General features: G+C 44.0%; 1 protein-coding gene and 1 pseudogene across 2 annotated transcripts in view; one reads left to right on the plus strand and one right to left on the minus strand.

Annotated features, from left to right (window-relative positions):
• Positions 1 to 1,449: 1,449 nt before the first annotated feature.
• Positions 1,450 to 6,279, plus strand: LOC138839737 (KRR1 small subunit processome component homolog; annotated as a pseudogene).
• Positions 6,280 to 15,176: 8,897 nt separating this feature from the next.
• Znf75d (zinc finger protein 75D) overlaps positions 15,177 to 24,679 on the minus strand; it is a 49,610-nt gene continuing 40,107 nt past the window's right edge. For both annotated transcript variants that reach the window (XM_070039674.1, XM_070039675.1), the window contains exons 2-5: positions 21,461 to 21,895; positions 19,609 to 19,813; positions 17,165 to 17,251; positions 15,177 to 16,916 (exon numbers count right to left, since the gene is read on the minus strand). In XM_070039674.1, coding sequence (XP_069895775.1) covers positions 16,075 to 16,916; positions 17,165 to 17,251; positions 19,609 to 19,813; positions 21,461 to 21,820 — 1,494 coding nt within the window. In that variant the 5' untranslated portion in view covers positions 21,821 to 21,895 and the 3' untranslated portion in view covers positions 15,177 to 16,074. The remainder of the gene's footprint in view (positions 16,917 to 17,164; positions 17,252 to 19,608; positions 19,814 to 21,460; positions 21,896 to 24,679) is intronic.

Consider the following 24,679-nt stretch of genomic DNA (forward strand, 5'->3'; position numbering starts at 1 on the left):
ACTATCAAGAACAAACATTGGTTTGTTGCTGCTGCATGAGTATGGTAAGACAACTATTTTTTCTTCTGGAACTGATGGGACTCACTGAGATACCTTCCTAGAACTCCTGGGTCCACATCTAATGTTCAACAGAAAACTGATGAAATTCCATAATCACATCAGTTCTAAAGAAAGTCAGATATTCTTTAAGAATGAAAGCTGTGGTTATCTCACCAGGTAAAGACCCACCAACAATGTAAGAATTTAGCAGAATTGGGTTTTTTCCCCCCAAGCAGATAGGATGATCTCTTCCTCATTCATTGCATAATAATGTATAGAAAAAATGTCTTAGCCTTCATGTTCCAACTTACGACTTAGACCCCAAGTGAAATTATGGTAAAAAGTGATCTCATCGCCAGGTGCCAGTAGCTCACACCTGTAATCTTAGCTACTCACGAGGCTGAGATCTGAGGATTGCGTTTTGAAGCAAGCCCAAGCCGGAAAGTCCGTGAGACTCATCTCCAATTAACCACCAAAAAGCCAAAGTGGAACTGTGTCTCAAGTGAACAGTAGCCTTGAGCAATAGAAGCTCAGGGACAGCTCGTAGGCCCTGAGTTCAAGCCCCAGGACCAGCACACAAAACAGTGACCTCATCTCATTATGAGGTAGAGGCTAACAGGAATTCAAATGTTACCCCATGCTGGGAAAAGGGTGTGAAAAACACACTTACCTGTCCAAGCGGGAAGAATGGACTCAGGGACAAGAAGTGCAGCAGAAGCAAGGCTTCAATGCCTGACAGACAAGACTGGATGTCTGCTAGGCAAGGCTCACCCACAGTAGTTCCAACAAGCAAAATGTGCAAATCCCTGCCCTGGTTCCTCATTCATTCAGTGCTATAGGATGTATAGTTTTCTTGGAGATCTTTAAAAAATTATCATTTTCTGCTGGGTAATTTTAATATATGCATTTCTTAGGATTGGGTGAATTTTAGAAGAAGGATTTGGTTATCTATCTCGACCCCATCCCCATCTTGTCCTCTCGTGCCATGAAAGCATGTCTGGATATGCGCTTTCTGCAAAAGTCCACACTTTGTACTTACTTTCACTGTGGCCCACCCTTCCCCCTCCTAGTTGTCCCCTTGCTGATGTCCTGTTTGCCTACTCTGTTTGTCTAGGGATTTTCCAGGGGCATGGACTTTAGGATCGTCGCATCAATAAGCTGTTAAGTCACCCTGTAAGCAATCTCCCAGTGACTTTCCACAAAGGGTCAGATGCCTTGTTTTGAAAGTGGACCACCCTCATGGGTTCCTTCACCTAATCAAAGCAACAGTGGATAATGGCTTTGGGAGGAAATGGCAGAAAGTTTGTGTTCTTCTGTTTGTGTAATAAGATGTAGCCTACTATCTTCCCTTCACTGCTTTGAAACATAAAGGCTTCATACCCCATCCTTCCTTGCTGTTGGACTGTTAATATGGGTTTGGCCAATGTGAGGCAACAGGTGGAAATGATGGTGCAGAAGGTGAATGCATTTAGGTGGCATAAAGCAAAACGTTGTGTGAATCAGCTACAGTGGTCACTTGCATCCAGAATTTCTCTGTGAAGTTTCATATGGCCTTAAATCTATCTCTTGAGAAAATTCCTACTAGGAAATGCTCCCATAAAAAACACATTTCTGTTTGTATCTGTGTCTGTGTCTCTCCCCCACACCTTTTAGATCTCCTATTTGTGATTCTGATTTCAGAAGATACAGTACAGTCCTCCAAATGGATACATAGAAGCCCTATTCCTCCAGGAAATTAGGGGTATCTGGGATTTTCCTCCTGTAAATTCAGTCTATCATCCACCAACCCTTTATGAGGAGGGATACTCTAGCCTCCAACTCATCAAGATCTCAATGTGAGCACACAATCTGCTGTGCAGGAGTAAAGTTCCCATCCTTTTCTGTGATTCCACCTCCCCCCTTTTGTGGTCAATCATGGGGCTTGAACTCAGGGCCTGGGCATTGCCCCTGAGCTCTATTTGCTCAAAGCTAGTGCTCTACTTTCACAGCTCCACTTACATTTTTTAGATGGTTCATTGGAGATAAGAGTCTCATGGCCTTTCCTGCTTGAGCTGGCTTGGAACCATGATCCTCGGATCTCAGCCCTCTGAATAGAAAGGATTATAGGCATGAGCCACCAGCGCCCAGCTGTGATCCTCTTCTTTATGAGTCTTTATGGAAGGATAGGAAGTGCAGTACAAAATTGTTGCTCCCAACTGTTCTGAGGGCTCAGCTAAGCTGATGAGACTAGGTGAGTCCATCCAAGCATCCTGCTGTACTAATGTGAAGCCCTATATATACCCCTATGTTGCTGGGCCTCCTGTAGCTACCATTCAGCACCTACCTCTGCTTGTTATTTCCTATCAGTGTGACTGTTGTAAGATTTCTTCTGGTTGCTTCCTGGTGCTCTCCATATTCAATCCTCTCTGCCCTAGGATTTCATGGTATGAGGGAGTCTAATTCTCTGGAAGCATTCCTGCTATTTCAACTTTGGCTCTTCCGGCTTTGGCTTTTCGCCTCAGAGCCATGAATTGTTGGCACATGGCTAGCAAGTGGTCATGGGCACAGAAGTATAAGACGACACTGTTCCCTCTGTCCCCTCACTTTTACTTGTGTGTCTGAGGACACAGTAGGGGTTATATTTGACACTGTGAAATTAGAATATCGATGGCAAGGGAAATATGAATAGAGAGAATGGTAGAAAGGACAAAGAGCAGCTAAATTGTCCAGGCTGATGGGGAAAAAAGTAACAGCTCTGAAGATGGAGGAATGGGAGAAGGCTCAGGAAGTGGGTGTAGAAACTCTGTAGAGGTGGAAAGGATGCAGAATATTGGGGAGGAGAGGGAAGCTGTGGGACTTGTTTTGCATCTCTCTTCAAAGGACAAGAGTAATGGTTGGAGATTGTGATTGCTTTCACAGTGGGACCTCATGAACTTCCCATCTTTCTCATCACTTGGTCTTGCCATTAACCCCTGTTCTTCTACCTCTTAGCTCTTTTTGTGTGTGTGCCAGTTCTGGGGCTTAAACTCAGAGCCTAGGGACTGTCCCTGAGTTTTTGTGCTCAAGAATAGAGCTCTACCACTTGAACCACAGCTCTACTTACAGCCTTTTGGTAGTTAACTGAGCTAGGTCTCATAGGCTTTCCTGCCTGGGCTGGCTTTGAACTGTGATCCTCGGATCTCAGCTTCCTGAGTAGCTAGGACTAGGTGTCCAGCAGCTCACTTTCTCCTCTCATCTGCATTAACACTCATGTCTTCTCACCCAGTTCCATACACGAGCCTGGTTCAAGTTCCTCAAAGTAAATATGTGACTTGCTCAGAACTTTTTTTAACCTGTCCTAGAGCTTGAAATCTGGGTCTGGGCACTGTCCCTGGGCCCCTTTTGCTTAAGGTAAGCACTTTGCTACTTGAGCCACAGATCCACTTCTGGCTTTTCTTGTGATTAATTGTGTATATGAGTCTCACAGACTTTGCTGCTCTAGCTGGCTTCGAACCACAATCCTCAGATCTCAGCCTCCTGAGTACCTAGGATTACAGGTGTGAGCCACTGGCACCTGGCTAGGGAATAGCACTTTTTGAATGGGAGGCATCTCATAAGTCTTCTTGACTCTGAGCTGACTTTACATTGATCAATGGAATTCTCTTCAATGTACTGTTGCCTGACACATTTGCTTAACATGGTACCAGTACTGACACTTTCTGGCCACATTTCTTTAAGAATTAAGTCTGAGAGGCCCTGTGGGATAGTAACAGGTGTCCTAGAACTCACACCCAGTTTGGGTTTGCTCTTCATCACAATCTTTTCCCCTGGGTGGGAAGTTAGGTTGAGGAGAAGAATACTATGGTTGTTTCTCCAGAATGGTGAGGGAGAAGGGTCTTTGGTATTGAGTGACCAAATCCTACAGAGCTGAGCATATACACTTATCTTTCATATTACTGGTGGGAGAGAGGCAGTGTTCAGTTGAGTTACTGCATGGGATATCATTTCTGAGTAAGCCCCTGTCTAGTGGAACCCCAAAACGCTATGTCAAAAAAGGCAACCACACACACACAAGCTGAAAGAAATTGAAAATGCAGCTTTTATTTCAATGGCTAACATAGAAGATAAACTTTATTCCAAATCTTTCTTGGGAGAGTTTCCATGATTCTGGACTGACATCAACATGTAAGACACATGATGTTTTGGTAAAGGCCAACTCCACCCTGGGGCTGTTCTGGTCAGCATCCACAGCCACTTGGTCAGATCCACATCTCCTTTATGTCTTCCCAGTTGTCTACCTACTAAGAAACCTAGCATGTTGGTGGAACCAAGGCTGGGTTTTAAGTATTCATCTGCCTTCCTTCTGGGAGTCAGCTTTGGTCTTCTGGGGTTGACTGCAGATTGTTCTTTGTCCATGACTGGTAATCAGGGAGGCAACAGAACCAAGCAAGCCTAAAAAAGATGAAGAAATCGGGTGAACCAAGTAGACCAAGGACCCTCTGCCTCATAGACCTCTCCCTGCTGCCCTCTCCCTCCACAATTGGTATCAGCAGTACAGTATCTCTCCCACAAACACTTAGCCATGTTACCAGTGGTCAACTGTGGTCTGAAAATATATTGAAGGAACACTTGAGAAATGAACAGTTACTAAGTTTTTAAAGTATGTACCCATCAGAAGTAACATGCTGAAATCTTACTCCATTTCACTCTGTCCTGTCTGGGAGCCACATGAATTGTTTGTCCAGCATATCCGCATGCATATTACATGTGACCTGTCTGATAGTCAACAGCTTGTGTTCAAGTGAGCCTTATTTTATTTTACAGTGATCCCAAAGCATAACAGCAGTAGTGGAAAAGAAAAAGCAAGGCCTGAAACATGGAAAAAAATAGATTAACTCTGCTATTTTGTAGTCATGCTTTGGGAAAAGTACAGAATAGACGGGTCCTAGAAAATATCACCCTTTAGTTCGCAAGGGCTCAATAGCTATGGGCATATGATCATATAACATGATGCTTATTGAAATGACCTCCAAGAAATAGAGACAAGAGGAAAATGGCATCCTCCACGGTAAGCAGTCCTGCAGCTGGAGCTACAGAAGGAGCTACAGTAGGAGCTACAGAAAAAAAAATTTCAAAATCAGAAGCCGGATACAGAACAGAGATGAATCAGAACTCCTTACTGTTCCTGATGGTTGGAAGGAACCCCCTTTTTCTAAAGAAGACAACCCCAGAGGACTCTTGGAGGAAAGCAGTTTTGCAACTTCGTTTCCAAAATATAAAGAGGCTTACTTGAAAGAGTGTTGGCCTTTGGTGCAGAAAGCCATAAATGAACATGGATGCATATTTTGTACATTTCTTTGAGATTTTGCTCTTACTTATGCCATTACTTTTAACATGTTAATGCTACCCTGGACCTGACTGAGGGCAGTATGACTGTATACTACAAAGAAGACTTTTGATCCATACATTATTGTTTGAGCCAGAAACCTAATAAAACTGTTAGCAAGGAGTGTTTCATTTGAACAGGCAGTATAAATTCTTCAGGATGATGTTGCATATGATATTATTAAAATAGGTTCTTCAGTAAGAAATAGAGCATTGTAAAAAGAAGACAACGGCTTATTGGTGCCAAGGGATCTACATTGAAGGCATTAGAGCTCCTAACAAACTGTTATATCATGGTTCAAGGAAATACAGTTTCAGCCATCAGACCCTTCAGTGGCTTAAAGGAGGTTCAAAAAGTAGTCCTAGATGCCACGAAGAATATTCATCCAGTTTGTAACAATAAAACCTTAATGATTAAATGAGAATTAGAAAAAGCTTCTGAATTACGATCACAAAATTGGAAGAGATTTTTGTCACAGCTCAAACACAAAAATGTGAACAAACGCAAGGAACCAAAGAAGAAAAGTGTTAAAAAGAAGTATACACCATTCCCACCACCCCAGCCAGAAAGCCAGATTGATAAAGAACTGGCTAGTGGTGAATACTTTTTGAAGGCAAATCAGAAGAAACGACAAAATGGAAGCAGTAAAGGCTAAACTAGCAGAAGTTCTTAGTAAGAGACAAGAGGAAAGAAACAAAGCATTTATTCCACCTAAAGAAAATCCAGTTGTGAAACCAAAGGAAGCTTCTACTGAAACTAAAATTGACATGGTAAGCATCAAAGAAAAGGTTAAGAAAACAAAGATGAAGAAGCTGGCAGCTCTTACAGCTGAGGAAGTTAAGCTTAAGATGGAAGCAGATGGAAAGAAAAAGAAGAAAAATAATACAGAAATCTGAACTAGAAGCCAGGCACCAGTGGCTCATGTCTGTAATCAATCCTAGCTCCTCCAGAGGCTGCAATCTGAAGATCGCAGTTTGAAGTCAGCCTGGACAGAAAAGTCTGTCTCTTACCTCCAGTTAACCTCCAAGAAGCAAAAAGTGGAGCTGTGGCTCAAGTGGTAGAACGCTAGCCTTGAACACAAAGAGGCTCAGGGACAGTGCCCAGGCCCTGAGTTCAAGCCCCAGGACCAGCAAAAAAGAAAAGAAAAGAAATATACTCCTGACTTACATAGCTATTACCCCTCTGTATATCACCTTTACAATAAAACTTTTTAAATATTTTTAATTTATTTAATATTTTTTATTGTAAAGATACTGTAGAGAGGGGTTACAGTTACATGAGCAAGGTTATGAGTCTATTTTCTATCAAGCATTGTTATACCCTCCTTTATTTTTCCCCTACCATCCCTTTCCTCCCCATATCCCCAACTTCACCCCTCCCCGAAAAGTTGTAGTTTGTTTTCAACATAGTGTCTTGTATATCTCCTTGTTAAAATGGGTCATCCTGTATCCTTATTTCAGCATTTTGTTATTTCCCTTCCCCTCCCCAAATTAGAAAAATGTATATACAAGATGCAGGACACCGGAACCAAATACAGTGACAACAGGGGTTATACCATGGGGGAAGAACATACAAAGAAATAAAGAAAAAAATCACATAGTACATTATAATAAAACTTTAAAAAAAATCACCCTTTAAGGTAGAGGCAGAGATCAGTGACAACATACTACTGTAATCATACGGATTGCTATGTCAGTATCATCACATTTGTAACACTATTATCATTTCTTTCATTTTGTCAATCTTGACAAAATGAGTGACAGACATGAGTCTGTATCTAGAATTTGTTTTGCTCTGCCTAATGCATTTGATTGTGCTGGTCTTGGGCCCTGAAGTTAGGGCCTGGGCACTGTCCCTGTGCTGCTTTTGCTCAATGCTAGCACTCTACCACTTGGGCCACAGCTTCACTCCTGGCTTTTTTGATAGTTTAGCGGAAATAAGTCTCACAGACTTCGCTGTCCAAGCTGGCTTTGAACTGTGATCCTTAGATCTCAGCTCCTGAGTAGCTAGGATGAAAAATGTGAGCCATCAGCAGTGCCAGGCCTCCAAATGCATTTTCTTTTCTTTTTTTTTTTTTTTTTGGTCCGGTAGTGGGGCCTGAACTCTGGGCCTGGGCGCTGTCCCTGAGCTCTTCAGCCCAAGGCTAGTGCTCTACCACTTGAGCTACAGCACCACTTCCGGCTTTTTTTCTTTTTGCTTATGTGGAGCTGAGGAATTGAACCCAGGGCCGCAGGCATGCAAGGCAAGCGCTCTACCACTGAGCCACCTTCCCAGCCCCTCCAAATGCATTTTCAATTCAATCTATCAGGTAAGTTTTCATATCTTGTAGGTCAAGTTACCAAGGCTACCCCCCTATACATCTTTTCTTCCTTTTAATTGCTAATCAGCTCATGGTTTTTTCATGACAAAGTCCTATTCACATTCATAAATGAGATTGCACTGAATTCATACATTGAATCAAATTTGGGGCAAGAATTGATTAAATATTTTTCTACATAGAAAATAATGGTACTTTAGTATCAAATGGGAAATAAAAATATATCATAATATTTCCTACCCTTTTAAAAAAATCATTCACATAAGTTTGGTGATCACTTTGAACTAGAAATATTTCTTTGTGTGTGTGTGGTGTGTGTGTGTGTGTGTGTGTGTGTGTGTGTGTGTGTGTGTGTGTGTGTGTGTGTGTGTGTGTGTGTGTGTGTGTGTGTGTGTGTGTCCTGGGGCTTGAAACCAAGATTTTTGCTCAAGGCTGGATCTCTACCACTTGAGCCACCGCTTCATTTCCAGCTTCTTGATGATTAATTGGAGATTAATGGACTTTCCTAACTGGGCTGGATTCTATCTACAATCCTCAGCCTCTCCCTCATGGGCACCTAGGATTACAGGCATGATCCACCGGTGCCTGGCTTTCCTTTTTTTTTAAAGTACAACACAGCATCATTGTCTTTCTATGGTTCTGTGTTAAGTAGGAGAAACATCTGGATTACTGAGCCTCAAAAGGGAGAGAATGTTCTGGCCCAGGTGCTGTTCACAGGTTTCTGTGCCTCAATTCCCTCACTTGATATGTGACATTGGCCACTGGTGCAAGCTACATCTCTTTATAATGACTATTTTAGTTCCAGCAGAACAAGCAGTCAAAATTATAAAGCCATTTTTAACCACTGACCCCTAGCTACCTGCAGACATTACCCATGTGAGTTACCCTTTAATACTGTCAATAACTTCCTCTCAATAAGAGACATGGAAGGTACTAGAGCTGGAAAAGTATTCCTGCTCACAGGCCAAAGTTTCTGCAGTGAAACATCCCAGGATACAAACTGTGTATTATAAGTATAGTAACTGTCCAATCATGACCAAGCCTGATGCAGAGACTAAGAATATTGAATCCTACCTGGTACTGAAGGCTCTTAAAGCATTCACTAGGTAATGAGATCTTGAGGTCAAAATCTCTGACCTAGGCTCTGGCACCTGAGGAAAGTAAATACTGTTAGGACATTTTTCTAACTCCTACCACCAAAGTGAATGTGGAGTAAGTTTGTATAAGCTGAAGTCAGCATAGCTGAGTGCCTTGAGAACAGATATAGAGATGGTACAGAGACATAGGTGACACCTACTCCTCTCCTACCACTTTCCTCTCGCGGCAGTCAGGTTTGAATTAGAAGTAACAAGTGGTGGTAGTTGGAATTTAGATCTTTCCATTGTGTGTGGAACCAAGATTCTGAGAGTTACTATGGGTCACTAGCACTCTTTCAACCAATCAGGTCCTGGGTCTTAGAGGAAACACATGGGATGAGAAGAAAGGACATTTTTCTTTCTCCCTATTATCTTTCCCAGACCAATGCTGCTGCAACTTTAGATACATGGCTTCTTAATGGTCTGAGGTTATGATAAAACATCTGGATAAATGAATATAATGTATCATCTTTGCTTACCACTAACAAACTAATTGAACTTATGAACACCAACTCTGCTGTACAATGGCACGGCAGAGATTGTCTCATTTATGAATGTGAATAGGACTTTGTCATGAAAAAACCATGAGCTGATTAGCAATTAAAAGGAAGAGAAGATGCATAGGAGGGTAGCCTTGGTAACTTGACCTACAAGTAATTGGGCCAGGCATCAGTGACTCCTGTCTAATCCTAGCTACTCAGGAGGCTAAGATCTGAGGATCATGGTTCAATGCCAGCCCAGGCAACAAAGTCCATGAGACTCCAAAAGCTAGATGGAGAGCTGTAGCTCAAATGGTAAAGTGCTAGCCTTGAGCAAAAAGGCTCAGGGACAGTGCCAAGGCTGTAAGTTCAAGCCTTGGGACCAGCAACCACACACACACACACACACACACACACACACACACACACACACACACACACACACACACACACACACACAGAGTCATTGGCTAAAGAAGTAAATAGGAACATAAACTCAGGGACAAGTGGTCTGATTTCTAATCCCAGCTCTGCGTGAATTGGGGCAAGTTCCTAAACTGCTTATACATCCCCCTTTTGGAAACTGTAAGCCGCAGCACTTTTACTTTTGTGACATTAATTAGATAATATTAAAGTAGTCAGAAACAGTGGCTGGTTTGCAAAGTACTCATTCACATTAATCTCCGTCAGCCACATGCTGGTTCGAGCTGTTCCTACTAGATCTGTTCATTTCCTTCCAAGTTTGCCCCATGGTGAGCTTATTTCCTCCCCACTTTCCCCCCACTTCCAAAGAAGAGTTCGTGAGATAAGGCCAATCTCTTGGTACTCACAAGATCAGACGAGGAAGGTCTCTTCAGTCTCAAGCTGATCTCTGACCCACGCAGGTCTGTGGCTCTACAGTTCCGTTTGTGTCTCTCTTAAATTCTCCCAGCATCTGCGGTTAAGAACATCATCTGGGTTAATGCATCATATACTGTACTTGCAGAGAGCTAAGGGGGGAAAAAAATGAGCCTACCGGCAGTGAGTGAACTCAGTACCAGTTCTCTCCCGAGACTGGGATCCTGAGGTCTGCCTCTGAGCCCAGTGGAGCCCAGTCTCACATCTCAGCCCAAAGCACTGCTGCTGGTGATATTGATGGAGCTGGGATGAGTCATTGCCCTGTGTGACACACAGGATCATGAGATCCTATAGCCTACAGACACACTGACCTTTAGCCTCTGACTACAATATTGCCAGTGGCAGGGAGGGGTGTGTCCTCAAGCAAGAAACTGCATTTTTATGAATGCAGCAAGAAGCATTTATGAAAAATTGTCCAAACTGGAGCAAGATTGAGCACATTAGCAGCAATGTTTTGTATTTTAAAGGGTAATTAGAGAGCACATTTAATTGGTGCAACATTTGTCATTAATTTCTAGAAATCCAAATATTGTGAGACTACTCCTTTGCTTTGGAAATCAATTTGTTAGCAGGCCAAACACTTTGTGCTTTACCTGGCCTGGGTTACACATGTAATTACTAACAGGAGGTAAATGTGTGTTCAAATCCTATTGCTGGTGTTTATAAAATTAGGCTTGTGGTGCTGACTTAACTGAAGCCTCATTTTCTCATCTGGAAAGTAGGTCATAATTACCCCTGTCATACAGCTTAGGGGACAATGATGGAAAGGGGTGACATTGATCAAGATACATTGTACTAATAAACTGATATGTTGAATTGAAACCTCTTCATAAAACTACTTTAAAATAATCAAACTATTTTTGGGATATTGGTCCTGGGGCTTGAATTCAGGGCCTGGGCACTGTCCCTGAGTTTTTGAGCTCAAGGATAGCATTCTACCACTTGAGCCACAGGTCCCCTTCTGACTTTTTGATGTTTAATGAGAGATAAGAGTCTCATGGACTTTCCTACCCAGGCTGGCTTCAAACCACAATTCTCAGACCTCAGCTTCCTGAGAAGCCAGGATTATAGACATGAGCCACAGGCAGGCTTGATAAAAATAGTTTTTAATAAAAATGTTTAAAAAGAAAAAAGGATGTTTGTTACTGGCCATCTTATTCTATTGTGGCTTTTTGATGATAGATTTCTGTCTCCATTTTGAGAAGCTTGCCCAGAAAGCCTCAGTGTGTGAGTAGAAAACATGTTACCACCCGCTTCCTTGTATACCAACATCAGTCTACAGATGCAAGTCAGGATCCTTGCAGGAAAGGATCCAATGTACCTCTACAGGGTTGCAGATGGTACTAAGATCAAGGACACATTAACTAGTCAATGCCTATAGTCATTGATCACTGGTATCTTTTTTTTAAGGTAATACTGGGGTTAAACTTATATCCTTAGGCTTGCCATCCAGATGCTCTTTTCTTGAGCCCTTCATATTTTGGTTGCTTTTCCTCACTGATCTAATTGCCTATAGAAGAGACATACATGGAATTGTTATGTTACATTGTTCTGCACTTGATGCATTTTACCAAACTTTGCTTGAACTAGCTAGCCTAATGGAAATCTCAACCATGAGTTGTTAGGATTCAAAAATATGGGTTGGGGGTTGTAAAATGACTCTGGATCATGTGTCTCATTCCAAGCATACATATGTTTCTCAACCACTATGTGTCTCCATCACAGCATAAAGTGTGACTGTCACTAGGCTCAGAAAAACAACTCTCCACATTACCACTGGCTGTGTCTCCATCAGGCACTGATCCACATTCTATACATCTCACTGGAAAGAATAATGCCCTGTGCAATGCATGTGTATAGCTAGTAGTCTTCCAAAGAGCAGTTATCACATAATATGTGCACTTTACATTTGTAAAAGCAAAGGCCTTACCAGGACCCTTTAAAATGTTGCTGCAGCTGGACGTTTGGTGGCCCACGCCTATAATCTGAGCTACTCAGGAAGCTGAGATCTGAGGATCACGGGTTGAAGCCGAAGTCTGTGAGATTCTTACCTCCAATTAACCACTAAAAAGACAGAAGTAGAGCTGTGGCTCAAGTGGTAGAGCTCTGGCCTTGAGCAACAAAGACTCAGGGAGCTGGGCACTGGTGGCTCACACCTGTAATCCTAGCTACTCAGGAGGCTGAGATCTAAGGGTCACCAGTTGAAGCCAACCCAGTCAGGAAAGTCTATGAGACTCTCATCTCTAATTAAGCATCCAAAAAAACAGAAGTGGAGCTATGGCTCAAGTGGTAGAGCACTAGCCTTGATGAAAAGAATCTCAGGAACCCAGGCTGAGTTCAAGCTCCAGGACTGGGACAAACAACAACAACAACAACAAGCTCAAAGACTGTGCCCACGTCCTAATATGGAGCCTCCAGGACCAACACTTAAAATAATGTTGCTGTAGCAGCTGCCCATGATTCTCCTGATTCTCAAGCTTATAGAGAGAACAAGCATTTGGGACACTGTTAGGGCACAACTTAAGCCTTTATCACTTATATTCAGCTTGCTACCATTACTTAACATTTTTAAAATTTTTATTGTTATTATAAAGTTGATGAACAGAGGAGTAACAGTTACAGAAGTCACATAAAGAGTACATTTCTTTTTGGACAACGACACCCCTTCCTTTGCTTTCTCCCAGTTTTTCTCTTCCATCCTCACCCACAAGTGGCATAGTTCATTTTCAACTTAGTGTCTAGTGAGTAGCACTGCTGTATTTTTTTCCTTTGTCCCTCCATTTCTGTATCCCTCCTTGCCCTCCGAAAGACAGATAAACAAGATGAAAAGGAAACAAAAACAACATCAAAGAAAAAAATCTCTTGTTCCCATTTCCTGGAGCACATTTTGATAAATATTATTTTATATGATCAGAGGCACATAGGCATTAAGCCTTTGTCTTCTTCCCTGAAGAGTATCCTTTTTTGGTCTCACTTGTGAATGCCTAGAGTTGTCCATAAGTTTTCATGTTCTGGTGTATTTTAGCATTTAAGATTTTTTTGCCAAACAATGCAATCATACATGGCCTATTGTGTATATCTTAGCTTTATAAGAGGATAATTTTCTTTGCCTTCTGTCTCTTGCCAGATGCCACAGTGATGAAGAACCCTTTTGGCTTATGCAGAATGCTCTTAGGATTAAGGCATCAGAGACACTTACTGGCAAACACTTGGAAGAAGTCTGAATGGTAAGTAAGTAAAGCATCGCTCAGCTTCATAGTGGAAATATAGCCATCACAGTTCTTTACTCTTCCTTAGTTCCTTGGGGCATGGAACATCTTCTCAGCACGCAGGTGGACCAGCATCTCAGGTCATACAGCAGACAAGTCTCCCCTTCCACCAGAGACAAAAAGAGAGACCTATGGTCCTCCACTACCCACTACCACACTCAACATCTTAGGATGGGAACCTAGTTGGGAAAAGATGGCTGAGAAACCACATCCATACAGTGCAATGCCAATTACAACCAGAAAGCCACTCTTAAAGCAACCCTCCGAACTTTTTCAAGTTTCCTTGGGACTCTGATCTCAGTTGTTATTCTCACTGGAGTAGTGGGGATGAAGTACTTACTGTCAGTGTTAGAGGCTAGAGAGAAACACATATGCTGCAGAAGACTAGATAAGAATCAGGGTTGGACCCAGGCTTAAGCACAAGCTGTGGTTACTTTTGAGAATAGTTGTCTCACACAAGGGAGCCATGACTGTGAGAGGGGTGAGGACTAAGGTTCAAGCAGTTTCCTGTAGGTGCTCTAGGCTGTTTCCATCCAAGCTACCGCGTAGGCAGCAAATGAAAGGGTCAGTGCAACTGCTCTCTTCTGCCACCTAGTGGTAAATGACATGTGGCCTGAGTCCCCTGTCTTTTTCTCCCCGCCAAACTCCTACATTAACAACCTCGGGACACTCTGAAAGAACCCTGTTAATCAGGGTTGCCAAAACCTTTCGGAAACTGCTGTGGATTCTCTTTCAGGAAGAGAGGGAATAGTTAGACGGTAAGTATTCTCAGCCTAGCTTGTGGAGGTGAGGGTTCTCCTATGCCTGAAAGTAAGCCATCTATTTTCACCGCCAAAACAAATTGTCAAAACAAATTGTCCTTTAAGTCTTGCCAGATGATTCTCATTTGTAATCCTAGTACTTGACAGGCTGTGATCAGAAGAACCATAATTCTAGGATAGGCAAGGGCAAAAAAAGTTTGTGAAACCTGAAATTCACCCACTTAAAAAAAAAAAAAGAAAAGAGGGGCTGGGAAGGTGGCTCAGTGGTAGAGCGCTTGCCTTGCATGCCTGAGGCCCTGGGTTCAATTCCTCAGCACCACATAAGCAAGAAGAAAAAAGCCGGAAGTGGCGCTGTGGCTCAAGTGGTAGAGCGCTAGCCTTGAGCTGAAGAGCTGAGGGAAAGTGCCCAGGCCCAGAGTTCAGGCCCCACGACCGGAGGCCCCCCCCCCAAAAAAAAAAGAAAGAAAGAAAAGAAAAAAAAAGAAAAGAAAAGAAAAAAGCGTCTCAGTGGCGCTTTCACCAGAGTGAAACACCAAGCATAAGTAAGAATGCCAAGTTCAGGAAAAAAAGGGGGGACGTTATTCAAAAAACAATGAAAGTAAAAAATAATGGCTGAAGGTATGACTCAAGAAACAGCTAGTAGGTCTTGATTCAAACTCTCGATTTTGCCACAAATACAAATCCAGAAAATTGGTCCCTACAACTTCCACAAAGATAAGGGTGAGAACAAAAGCGTCAACTGTGTTTAAGGAGCCAGGCAGTCAATTTGCTGTCTGTCACTGGTGCTGCATGACCACCGGAAACTAAGGATGTCAACCCAGCTAATGACCCTCTAGAAGTTCTCCCCGCACCTCACACCATTGCTTTCCATGACCCAACCAATTTGACTGCACGAAAATAAAAAGGAACACAAAAAGAAACAGACAAAACTTCCTTTTTTTCATTTTAAGGCAGTATAATTAAAAATGGATAGAAAAAGGTCAGGATGGTTCAACCTTTTGGGGAAAACAGAGGGCGGGGGGGGGGGAGGGAATGGTGAGAAGTGCCATTGGAATTACAGCAAAATCACAAACAAGAACATTACTTCCAATTGAAAGAGGTGACCAAAGTTACACATAAGGCACATCTCAAAACCCAAACTGCTATTTTGATCAACAGCAAAGGTAGGCAATGCAGTAAGCTAGAATTTACAGTAAGTTACACAAGGACAGGGCCTGCATGTCAATACATCACGACAAATGATCACAGTATTTATGTGGTAGGTGCTGTGTGCTGCTCTTCATCTTACTTATGAATGGGCTTTATTTCCTTGAAATGGTCCACATGTCAAAAGGGAACCATGTTTGAGTCTCAAATGACACAGAGGCTCACAGAAGACAGTAATTGTGCTGTGCGCTGTGGCAGGAGTCAAGCAAAGTGCTTGTCACCATGGTCCATGACTGAAGGTCCCACTGCTCAAACAAGGAGCCCGAAAGACTGCGACAAAAGGCATTTCTTTCACAGGTTAGACCTTTATGCGTGCAAACACTGTGTATCTGCAGAACAAATGGTTATTGGGATTGAGACTCCACCTCTGAGAGGAACACCACAGTTTGTATGCTTCATTACAACTACATTGGGTTTAGATTGGGGCAAAAACACTTTCATGGCAACAGTTAAATAAGATCTGCCCAAGGCCAGTAAATCAAATCTAGGACAATGGCAAGCGTAGGGGGAATACTCTAGAATTTTTATGTCTTGGAAGGTGAGTTTTCAAAACAATGAAATGTAAAAGGCCTCTGTGCACTGAGCTCAAAGAAAGCTATTCTTCCAAGACAGCCCATGGCAGGCGCTTAGGAGGTACTGGCAGGTCCTGCAGCACCTGCTTCCTGCCTTGTAGCGGGGAGTCCCTTTCTAAGGTGTGCAGCAAGGTGCAAGATGATGTTCTCTTTGTTGAGGAAACTTTTAAGACAAAGGTTACACTTGTACAGTACTTCCCCTGCGTGCGTTTTTATATGAGACCGCAGGCTGGACCTGTGCCTGTAGCTTTTCTTACAATATTCACAGGTAAATGGACGCTCGGTAGTGTGTGTAACCTGGTGCTGGCTAAGTGTTGCCCGCCGAAGAAACTTTTTCCCACAGGTGGGGCACTCGTGTGACTTTTCCCCTGTATGAGTTTTCCTGTGTTCCAATAGACTTGACCTATGCAGGAACCTTTTGCTACAGTACTGGCACTGGAAGGGCTTCATCTCAATGTGCATCGCCTGGTGTGTGGTAAGTTGAATGTGCTGAGTGAATGTCTCCTCACACTTGGGACACTGATAGTGCCTCGCCTTCACACCAGTGACCTCCTGCTCATCTAGGTCTGGGCTATGAAAGAACCCTTCCTCACACAGGGCACACTTGTGCATGAGCTCTTCTGCACGAATCACTTCGGGACTACCAGGTTGCTTATGAGCATACACAGAACACTTCCCACACTGAGCACAGTGGTGGGCTTTCCTTATGGGAGTCTTCTGCGTGGCATCTCCCGGGTTCACAGGCCTCTCCTGCTGGGAGTTCTCTTCTAGGCAGGACCTCGGGGTGTGCAAAGGTATTTCTAAAACATCCAGTAGCTCATTTGGGAGCGCTTTGCACAGTGCTTCCTGCTGTTCAAGTTCTTCTGATAAATCAGGTTCCTGATGTGGATTCTCGTCTAGAGAAACAAACCAAAAAAGAATGGCGGTGCACAGTTCAGGCTTTTCCATGTTCACATCGTTTTTTTTTCTTCCTTGTCCCTCCCAATATCCCAACCCAGGAGAAGCAACAGAAATAGCAGGTGTCACTCTGACTCACGGAAAAAGAAGAGTTATACCCCCTGCCCAGAGGAAAGGTGGAATCCTCACCCTCGTCCCCAATAAAAGCTGCATTTCCCCTTCTTTCCAGACATTGAGCCTCACATACCAGTCTGCAAGTTCATCAGTTCGTCTGCCCATTGATCTTCTACTTTATCCATTGGGAAGCTGCAGTCAGACATCGGTAATTCGGGACCTAGCCAGGAGCAAGTGGGTGGAGGGTGGGGAGTGGAGAGTTTGAGTCACCACAGACATCTCAGAGGTGAAGGTGCCTTCTAGCGCACCGTGCCTCCCTGCATCTACTTCCTCCTAACTTTGGATTGCTTCACCAAAAGCCTCTGACGAATTCTCTTTTTTAATCTCTAAAAACAAAAGCAATGTGAAGACCACCACCCTCCCGCCCACCCCGTGCTCCATAGCAGGATTTTCCACTTGCTCTAATGTGTGGAAGAATCAACAGTCAATTCTGATTAAGAGCAGAATTTACCAGAGAATATTTCCTAAGTATTGTGGGATGAACATTATTACACTGAGGGTTAAAACAAGGTCAGTACTCCTATTATATCAGTGTGTGAAGAATGACAAATACTCTTCTTTGATAAGAAAAAGTGACTCAGAGGTAACGATGAGAATTGGAACACTGTTGCTGGAATAAATAACTCTTCAGTAAGAAATTAAAATCGATTGCAGCTAAAGTGTAGTTGTGGGTTATGGGAAAGTAAATAACCCAAAGATCTACTAGACAGTACTTCTGTGTGCCAACCTAAAGTTAATCCGGTGAAGCTGGGACCTATCCCTTTTGGCAGAGCTATCTTGCCCATCCCTACTTCATTACAACTGGACAAGTACAATGCTCAGCAGTGAAATGTGGGCAGAGACCTGGATGCCACATTCACACATTCTTGTCCATCATCTTCTATTTCACACTTGTTAAATAACTTTCAGATCATTCATTTCTCAATCTTCCCAACACAGAAGCTCTGTTCCTGTCTACTCCCCACCCCATTCAGAGCAGCACAAGTTCTTTTCTCTGGTCCCTGGGCTTTTGCACATGATGGTCCTCCTGCCCAGAGTCCTCTCCCATCTTTACTTGCACCCCTCAAACTGCTAGCCCTGCAGTCCATCCTGTGAGTGTTTATCCACATCCCCCTCTCTCCACATAAAGCTGTCCAGCTGTCTCTGCAATGCACTCCCCAGCATCCCACACCCTCCAATGCACCTCCCACTACACACATAGGACAAGCTCTCCTATGGACATAGCTGAACTGCCCACTAGCCCGAGAATCCTTATGCTTTTCGGCCTTGAGTCCTACCAAATCGGCAAAATCTAGCACAGAGCCTGGTTCTTCCCAGGGGCTTATGATGTCAGATGACTTAATAATTGTTAAGATGAGAAAAGGCATGTTGTTGCTCAACCCTGGCCCTGTGCTACTATGTAACTTGGGCATACTTGGTTCAATTCTGTTTTATTAATCTTCATTTGTTATCTCAATTCTATATTCTTGGTTAATGTGCCAGAACACATTGACCAACTGTGTAGGACTAAGTCAATCCAGCTGCCTTTCTCCATTGGACTTCCTCCTTATTGAATTCACCTTGTCCTGTCAGGAACAGTGAAATGTCAAACTGCAGTGTGTGCAACACCCACCTGGACAGCATATTACCCATGCACCCTGAATTACGTTGACATGGAGGGCCTGCTTACCACTCTATGAGAAACACTCTTCTAGGTTGGGATTTAATGAGATATTACCTTTATCCTCTGTAAGTGACTGGACTCTTTGCAAGAATCTGAAGAGACAACATTATGCAAGTATTCAGTTTGAATGAGGCCATTATGCCATAAAAAATGGTTCTATGACACACAACATTACACATCATGTACTCAAAATTTGGTACACAAATGAGTCCTCATCCAAATGAAACCATCTCACACTGGAGATTTTGTGTGTGTGTGTGTGTGTGTGTGTGTGTGTGTGTGTGTGTGTGTGTGTGTGTGTGTGTGTGTGTGTGTGTGTGTGTGTGTGTATGTATGTGCCAGTCCTTGAATTCAGGACCTGGGCACTGTCCCTTATTTTTTATGAACACTAGCACTCTATTACTTGAGCCAGAACTCCACTTACGGCTTTTTTTTTTTTTTTTTTTTTTTTTTTTGGTGCTTAATTGGAGATGAGTCTCCTGACTTCAAACCACAATCCTCAGATCTCAGCTTCCTGAGTAGCTAGGATTAGATAGTGAGCCTTTGGCACCCAGATTCCCACTCACGATTTTAATTAATAATGTTATTGTGCAAAATCACCCAGAGTAGAGACAATAACCGTTCCCAATGCCATTCTATGCAAAGGACATTTTCCTGTTCTACTGTGCCAGGAGAGAATTATTCCTCCTTCCTCCACCTTGTGCTACCTCTCTCCTTTCTTTCTGGCCTTCCCCCACACCCTCATATTGTTTTTCCAGGTGGTGAATTTCCACTGGCAAGTTCATAGTTTCTACCTAATGAAAATCTCCCAGAGCTGTCAGGGGAACAATGGCAGAAAGAAACCCTCGCCTTACCAGGATTCACAAAGGGCTGGCATTCAGCGCCAACACTGTAGTTCAGCTCCTGTGGCCCTGCCTGTGGCTTCCAGGCTTCTGGCACTGGGGAATCCTGGTGAGTTCCCTTTGCCTGGAGTGCAGGTGACTCTGGGTGAAAGTTTGGCGGCATGAGTTCCGTTTCCAAGGGCAGAAACTCTTGAAGGATAATGTCATCAAAATCGATCTAGAGAAAAAGCCAGAACTCATCACTCCAAAGTATACACCCAATGGAAGCAAGGACAAATTTTTGTTACTCGAAATAAGCTTTTGTTTAGCAGCAGTACCAAGACCATACATATCCATTTTTTAGTGGTCACAGGAAATCATGCATAAGAAGATATGGGTGAGATCAATTGTAACAGCATGTCATAGTTATTCCAAAATATGCAGACAAGCAGCATGTTCACATGTGATCCATACAATTACTAGAGAGCTATTCCACCTGCTTCTTTCGTTCTTCATATAGGGGACGTGAAACTCACAGCAGACTTCAAGCTGCACTGGCCACATTTCATGTGCTCAGGAGCCAGCAGCGGCTGATGGTCTGTTCTGGACAGGACATGTTCAGGCCCTCAAAGATAAAATCTCATTTACTGAACAAAACCAACAGGACAGAAAAAAAGGAAGAGAACCACACATGCACTCATGCTACCTTAAGGAGGCAGGATGCTGGGAACGCCTCCTGTCCCGGCTGCCACCTTCCATGACCAACCACAACAGCTCTAGACCAGCGCTCCCCGCACCCACCTCAGCTGAAAACACCGGTTCCCTCATTGCATTTCAGCTGTGTGTTCAGCCATGGCCTATGTAAACAGAGGCTTTATGTCGTGAGCAGAGGGCACAGCCCTTCCCATATGGGCTCTTCTGGATATGGCAGCAGGTATTGACATGGGAATCTAAGGGTCAGAGATGGCAGCGTCTCTCACAAAGTTGTGTAGTTCCAGGACCCACCAAATGAGGACTCCCCCTCAAACTTTGACATAGGAAAAAGGGACATACCAAGAAGCACATTGTGTAGAGGAGTTAGAACACATTTTGTACATTTTAGTATTACATGTTTCCCAGGAATGTTCTCCTGTCCAAATTAAAGGACGAACATTTTACTTATTGGTCCTTTATAGTAAGACTTGTTTGCCATCTTGAGAAATCATATGATAAGTGGCAATTCTACTCATAGCACCTGAGCCCTGATCTGAATTTTGGCTGGCCCATCATAACTCCAAGCAGACATGCAGGCACTGAACACTTCATGGAGCCACTGATAGAGGCAGACCATGTTTATGCAGAAATGCATATAAGATTGAAATATGCTGTTTTCACAAGCTTTATGTCCTTTCTGGGCTATACTCAGGGAAGGGTGGACAAGCTGTTTGTGCAAAGGGCCAAATAGTAACTATTTTTGAACCAGAGGGTCATTTACACTGGCATCTCTTTTGCTTCTTCTAAGACTTTTTTTTACCCAAATCTTTAGTGAGGTAAAAACTAGTACAAATTCATAAGGCACATATAGGCATTGGAGCTGGCCTGCCAAACATAAAGGGATATAGTAATGCTTTTATTTGATGTAAGAAGATAAATTACACTGTGAATTTCTTCTACTAAAAGTAGAAGGCATATTATAATATGTGTGTAATATAGAGGAGACAGGGTTGGATATGGTTGAGAGCCACTGATGCACATGCTCATTCCAACAGAAGAGAGACAATGGAAAACAAAAGGACAGTGGGAGTTTGGGGCTGTGGAATGTCCCAGACACAACATATCTGTTCTAGACCCGGCTGCCTCTGTACCTATTTTGGTTTACAAACAAATACCCGCAAACATATCTCACCTGGAATTCTGACTTGTCATATTTCCTCTGTATGTGTTCTATCAGGGAAAAAAGTCTTTCTTTGGTCTGTGGGCCATGAGCTCTCACCCGGGTCTCAATGTCAGGAGGCAGAATACTTAGGAATTGCTCCAATACAAGCATCTCCAGGATTTGTTCGATAGAATGCATCTTTGGCTTCAGCCATTCACAGCAGAGCTCCCACAGTTTCCTGAAAGTTTCGCGGGGGCCAGCTGCTGCTGTGTACTGCAACTGCCTGAAGAGCTGGCGGGAGACTTCACTGCCTCGCTCATTATCCTGTAGCACGGAAAACCCTCTGTTTGAGAAGGAGTCCATGGGGGCATAATCCATGGGCATTTCCATTGCACCTGCTGCTTATCTGGGGTCTGAGGTCTCAGATCCAAGAGTGTTCTCTCTGAAATCAATGGGGCGAGCCACCTACAGCAGAGAACAGGAAACCATGAGAGAAGAGGCACAGCAGTGGTGACAAGTAGGCATATTCAAATTCCAGAGGTTTTTTAGAGAAGGGTATTGAGCCTGGGGATTTAGGTATCTTGGCATTCAGCAAACAAAGGGTCCATGCATGAGAAGTACTGTAATTTCTGGTTGCTGTCCTGGAGGGAAAAATGCTGAGAAACAGTGCTCAAGGCCCTGATTTCAAGCCCCATAAGTGGCATTTAAGAAAAGTTCTTCTGACTCATAGGTGGCAACCACCCAAGCCTGAAAGTTTTCCACTAATTCTACCAGAGAAGTGGTACAGTATAGGTTCCACCAGTGCTATGCCAGAGGTAACCACACTAGCCTTAGCGAAGCTCCTCCCTCTAAGAGGGTACAAGGGATGCCGGGAAGTTCAATGGAGGACATAGTCCTGACAGGAATATCGCACACCTGCCCACATGTCTTACCCCAACATGACAGCCTTCTCCCCCTTACGGCAGTTTCTGGAGCCTCCCCAGAGCCTGTGAATGTGGTGGTCTCACAGAGATGCAGAAATATCACCTGCAGGAGGACTTCCCTACTCCATTTGCCTCCTCAGAGACCGACATAGTCAATTCCCAGGTCTAAAAAAGGCGGTCCTTAACCCACTACTCAGGACATCAAAAGAGAGCTGCCTCTGCTTCTGTTAGGTCTGAGATGTCAGATAATTTGATCTGTAGGTCTTTCCGGCCTCTGGCTGCAAGGTGCCACGTCCTCCCGGCCTTGTGGGAAGGGAACTCATAACCCACCTCATTCAACCGGCGTCCCGGGCCTCCACAAGCTCCGGTGCCAACGACTCCTACTTCTTTACCCAGTACAGAGATGTTTTCCACGGTCCCACCTGCTTCAGAAATTAGGGTCTGGTAAGGCCGGAAAGCGTTCATCGACGTCGCCAGCAGAAGGTGCCAGGAAAGCCGCGTGAGCGCCACCAAGCGCTTGGGCTCTTCTGGACGCTTTTGGCGGGCTTCTGGCACCTCTGGCGGGCGAGACAGGAACTACCACAGCACTCCTTCAAACCTATAGCCCGGCTGGGAAGTGGCTTAGTGGTAGAGTGCTTGCCTAGCATGCCTGAAGCTCCCGGTTCGATTCCCCAGCACCACATAAACAGAAAAAGCCGGAAGTGACACTGTAATTTCAGTGGTAGAGTGCTAACCTTGAGCAAAAGCAGCTCAGGGACAGCGTCCAGGCCCTGAGTTCAAGCCGCAGGACTAGCAAAATAAATAAATAAATCCTTTCACCCTTTCTGGGAAAGCAGAGCAGGCAAACCTGTGTTACATATCAGTTTGATCATCCCGGACGCACTCCTCAGTAGTTACCAAAGGCTTGTGAGTCTCTGCTAACCTCTGTGAGTAGGAGTCCGCCACCCCCAATCTCACCCTATCCATTCTAGAGTATAGGTGCAGGTGTAGAGGATCCCTTCTCAGGCTTAGACTATACAACTTCAGTTTAAAAGAAGGAACATCGCTCCCAGAGTTGGGATCTTTAACAGGGAATATGATACTGAAACACAAATTAATGCTCTGTGGCACTTTGAGACTGGTGACTGTTTTTAGCAATCAGCACTATAGCCATTACATCAATCATTATCTTATAGCTAATGAAAGACAGTACAAAAAGTGCTGACTAAAGAATTCCCCGAGAGGCAAGACTAACGGAATAAAAAGTTTTAAATACCTAACTTTTCTTTAAAATAAAGCCCCAACCATACACTTTTAGAAAAGACTACAATTCGCCCCAGATGAGGCTGTTTTGCTTATCTCGTAACTAGAAAATGGCATCGTGGGATGGGTATGTGGGGGGGGGGGGGTTGGGGGGGAGGTCAACGTGCAACACCACAGAACTTTTGAGACACAACTTGTGTCGGGAGCAAGTTACTCCTTGCCTTGAATCAAGAAAAGAGCTTGGAGCATGAATTGATGCCAGCTAGACTTTAAGAACTCAGAGACCCCTCTCCTCCATAACGGACACTCAAGATGACAGCGATCTCCCCTAGTGATCTCCCCTCGGTCACTCTCAACAGCCCCTGATCTCCCGTGCAATCTCGCCTCCCACATCCTCGACACCCCGAATCTCGCGTGCTTCCAGGGCAGGAGTGAAGAGTACTGTTAGGAGATGGAAACATGGGGAGGAATACCTTACAGCAGCCCCTTCTGCCCCTTGTTAGTGATCGCTCTCCTCCGAAACAAATTTAAACGGTTGAGAAGCCTGATCGTGGTTCTGTCACTACCTGCCTACGCAAGTTCCGTGCACGAGACCCGCTCTGTCTGGTGGCCCTGATGTCACAGCATTCTGCCAGTGTGACGTCGACCCAGCAACTCATGATTGACAGGACTCTGCACCACACAGGAGCTAGCAGCTACCTTCTAAGCTCCACCTCCTCAGAGGCTGGTACTGAGCCCGCCTTTCCTCCAGAGGGCCAATGAGTAGGCTGCCAGTAGTCACGCAGCCTAAAATGGCCAATAAGAGGTTTGGGGTAGGAAAATATGGCTCCTCCTTTCTCATCTGAGGATACCAGTAGGAATATCTTAGGAAAATGGCTTGGGGGCTGAGCCACTGTCTATTCTGAGGGGTCTTCTGAGATACTGACAGGTAACATTATACTACCATATCATTATTAGGCTCTCTTTGTTTCAATTAGGAACACATACACACAAACCTATAGGTTCATGCCTTTAATCCTAGCCACTCAGGAGCCTGAGATGTGAGGACTGTGGTTTGAAGTTGGCCTAGGCAAGAAAGACAGCA

The sequence above is a fragment of the Dipodomys merriami genome, unplaced genomic scaffold, assembly GCF_024711535.1.
Source record: "Dipodomys merriami isolate MVZ:Mamm:240054 unplaced genomic scaffold, mDipMer1.0.p SCAF_3, whole genome shotgun sequence".
NCBI classification, from domain to species: Eukaryota; Metazoa; Chordata; class Mammalia; order Rodentia; family Heteromyidae; genus Dipodomys; species Dipodomys merriami.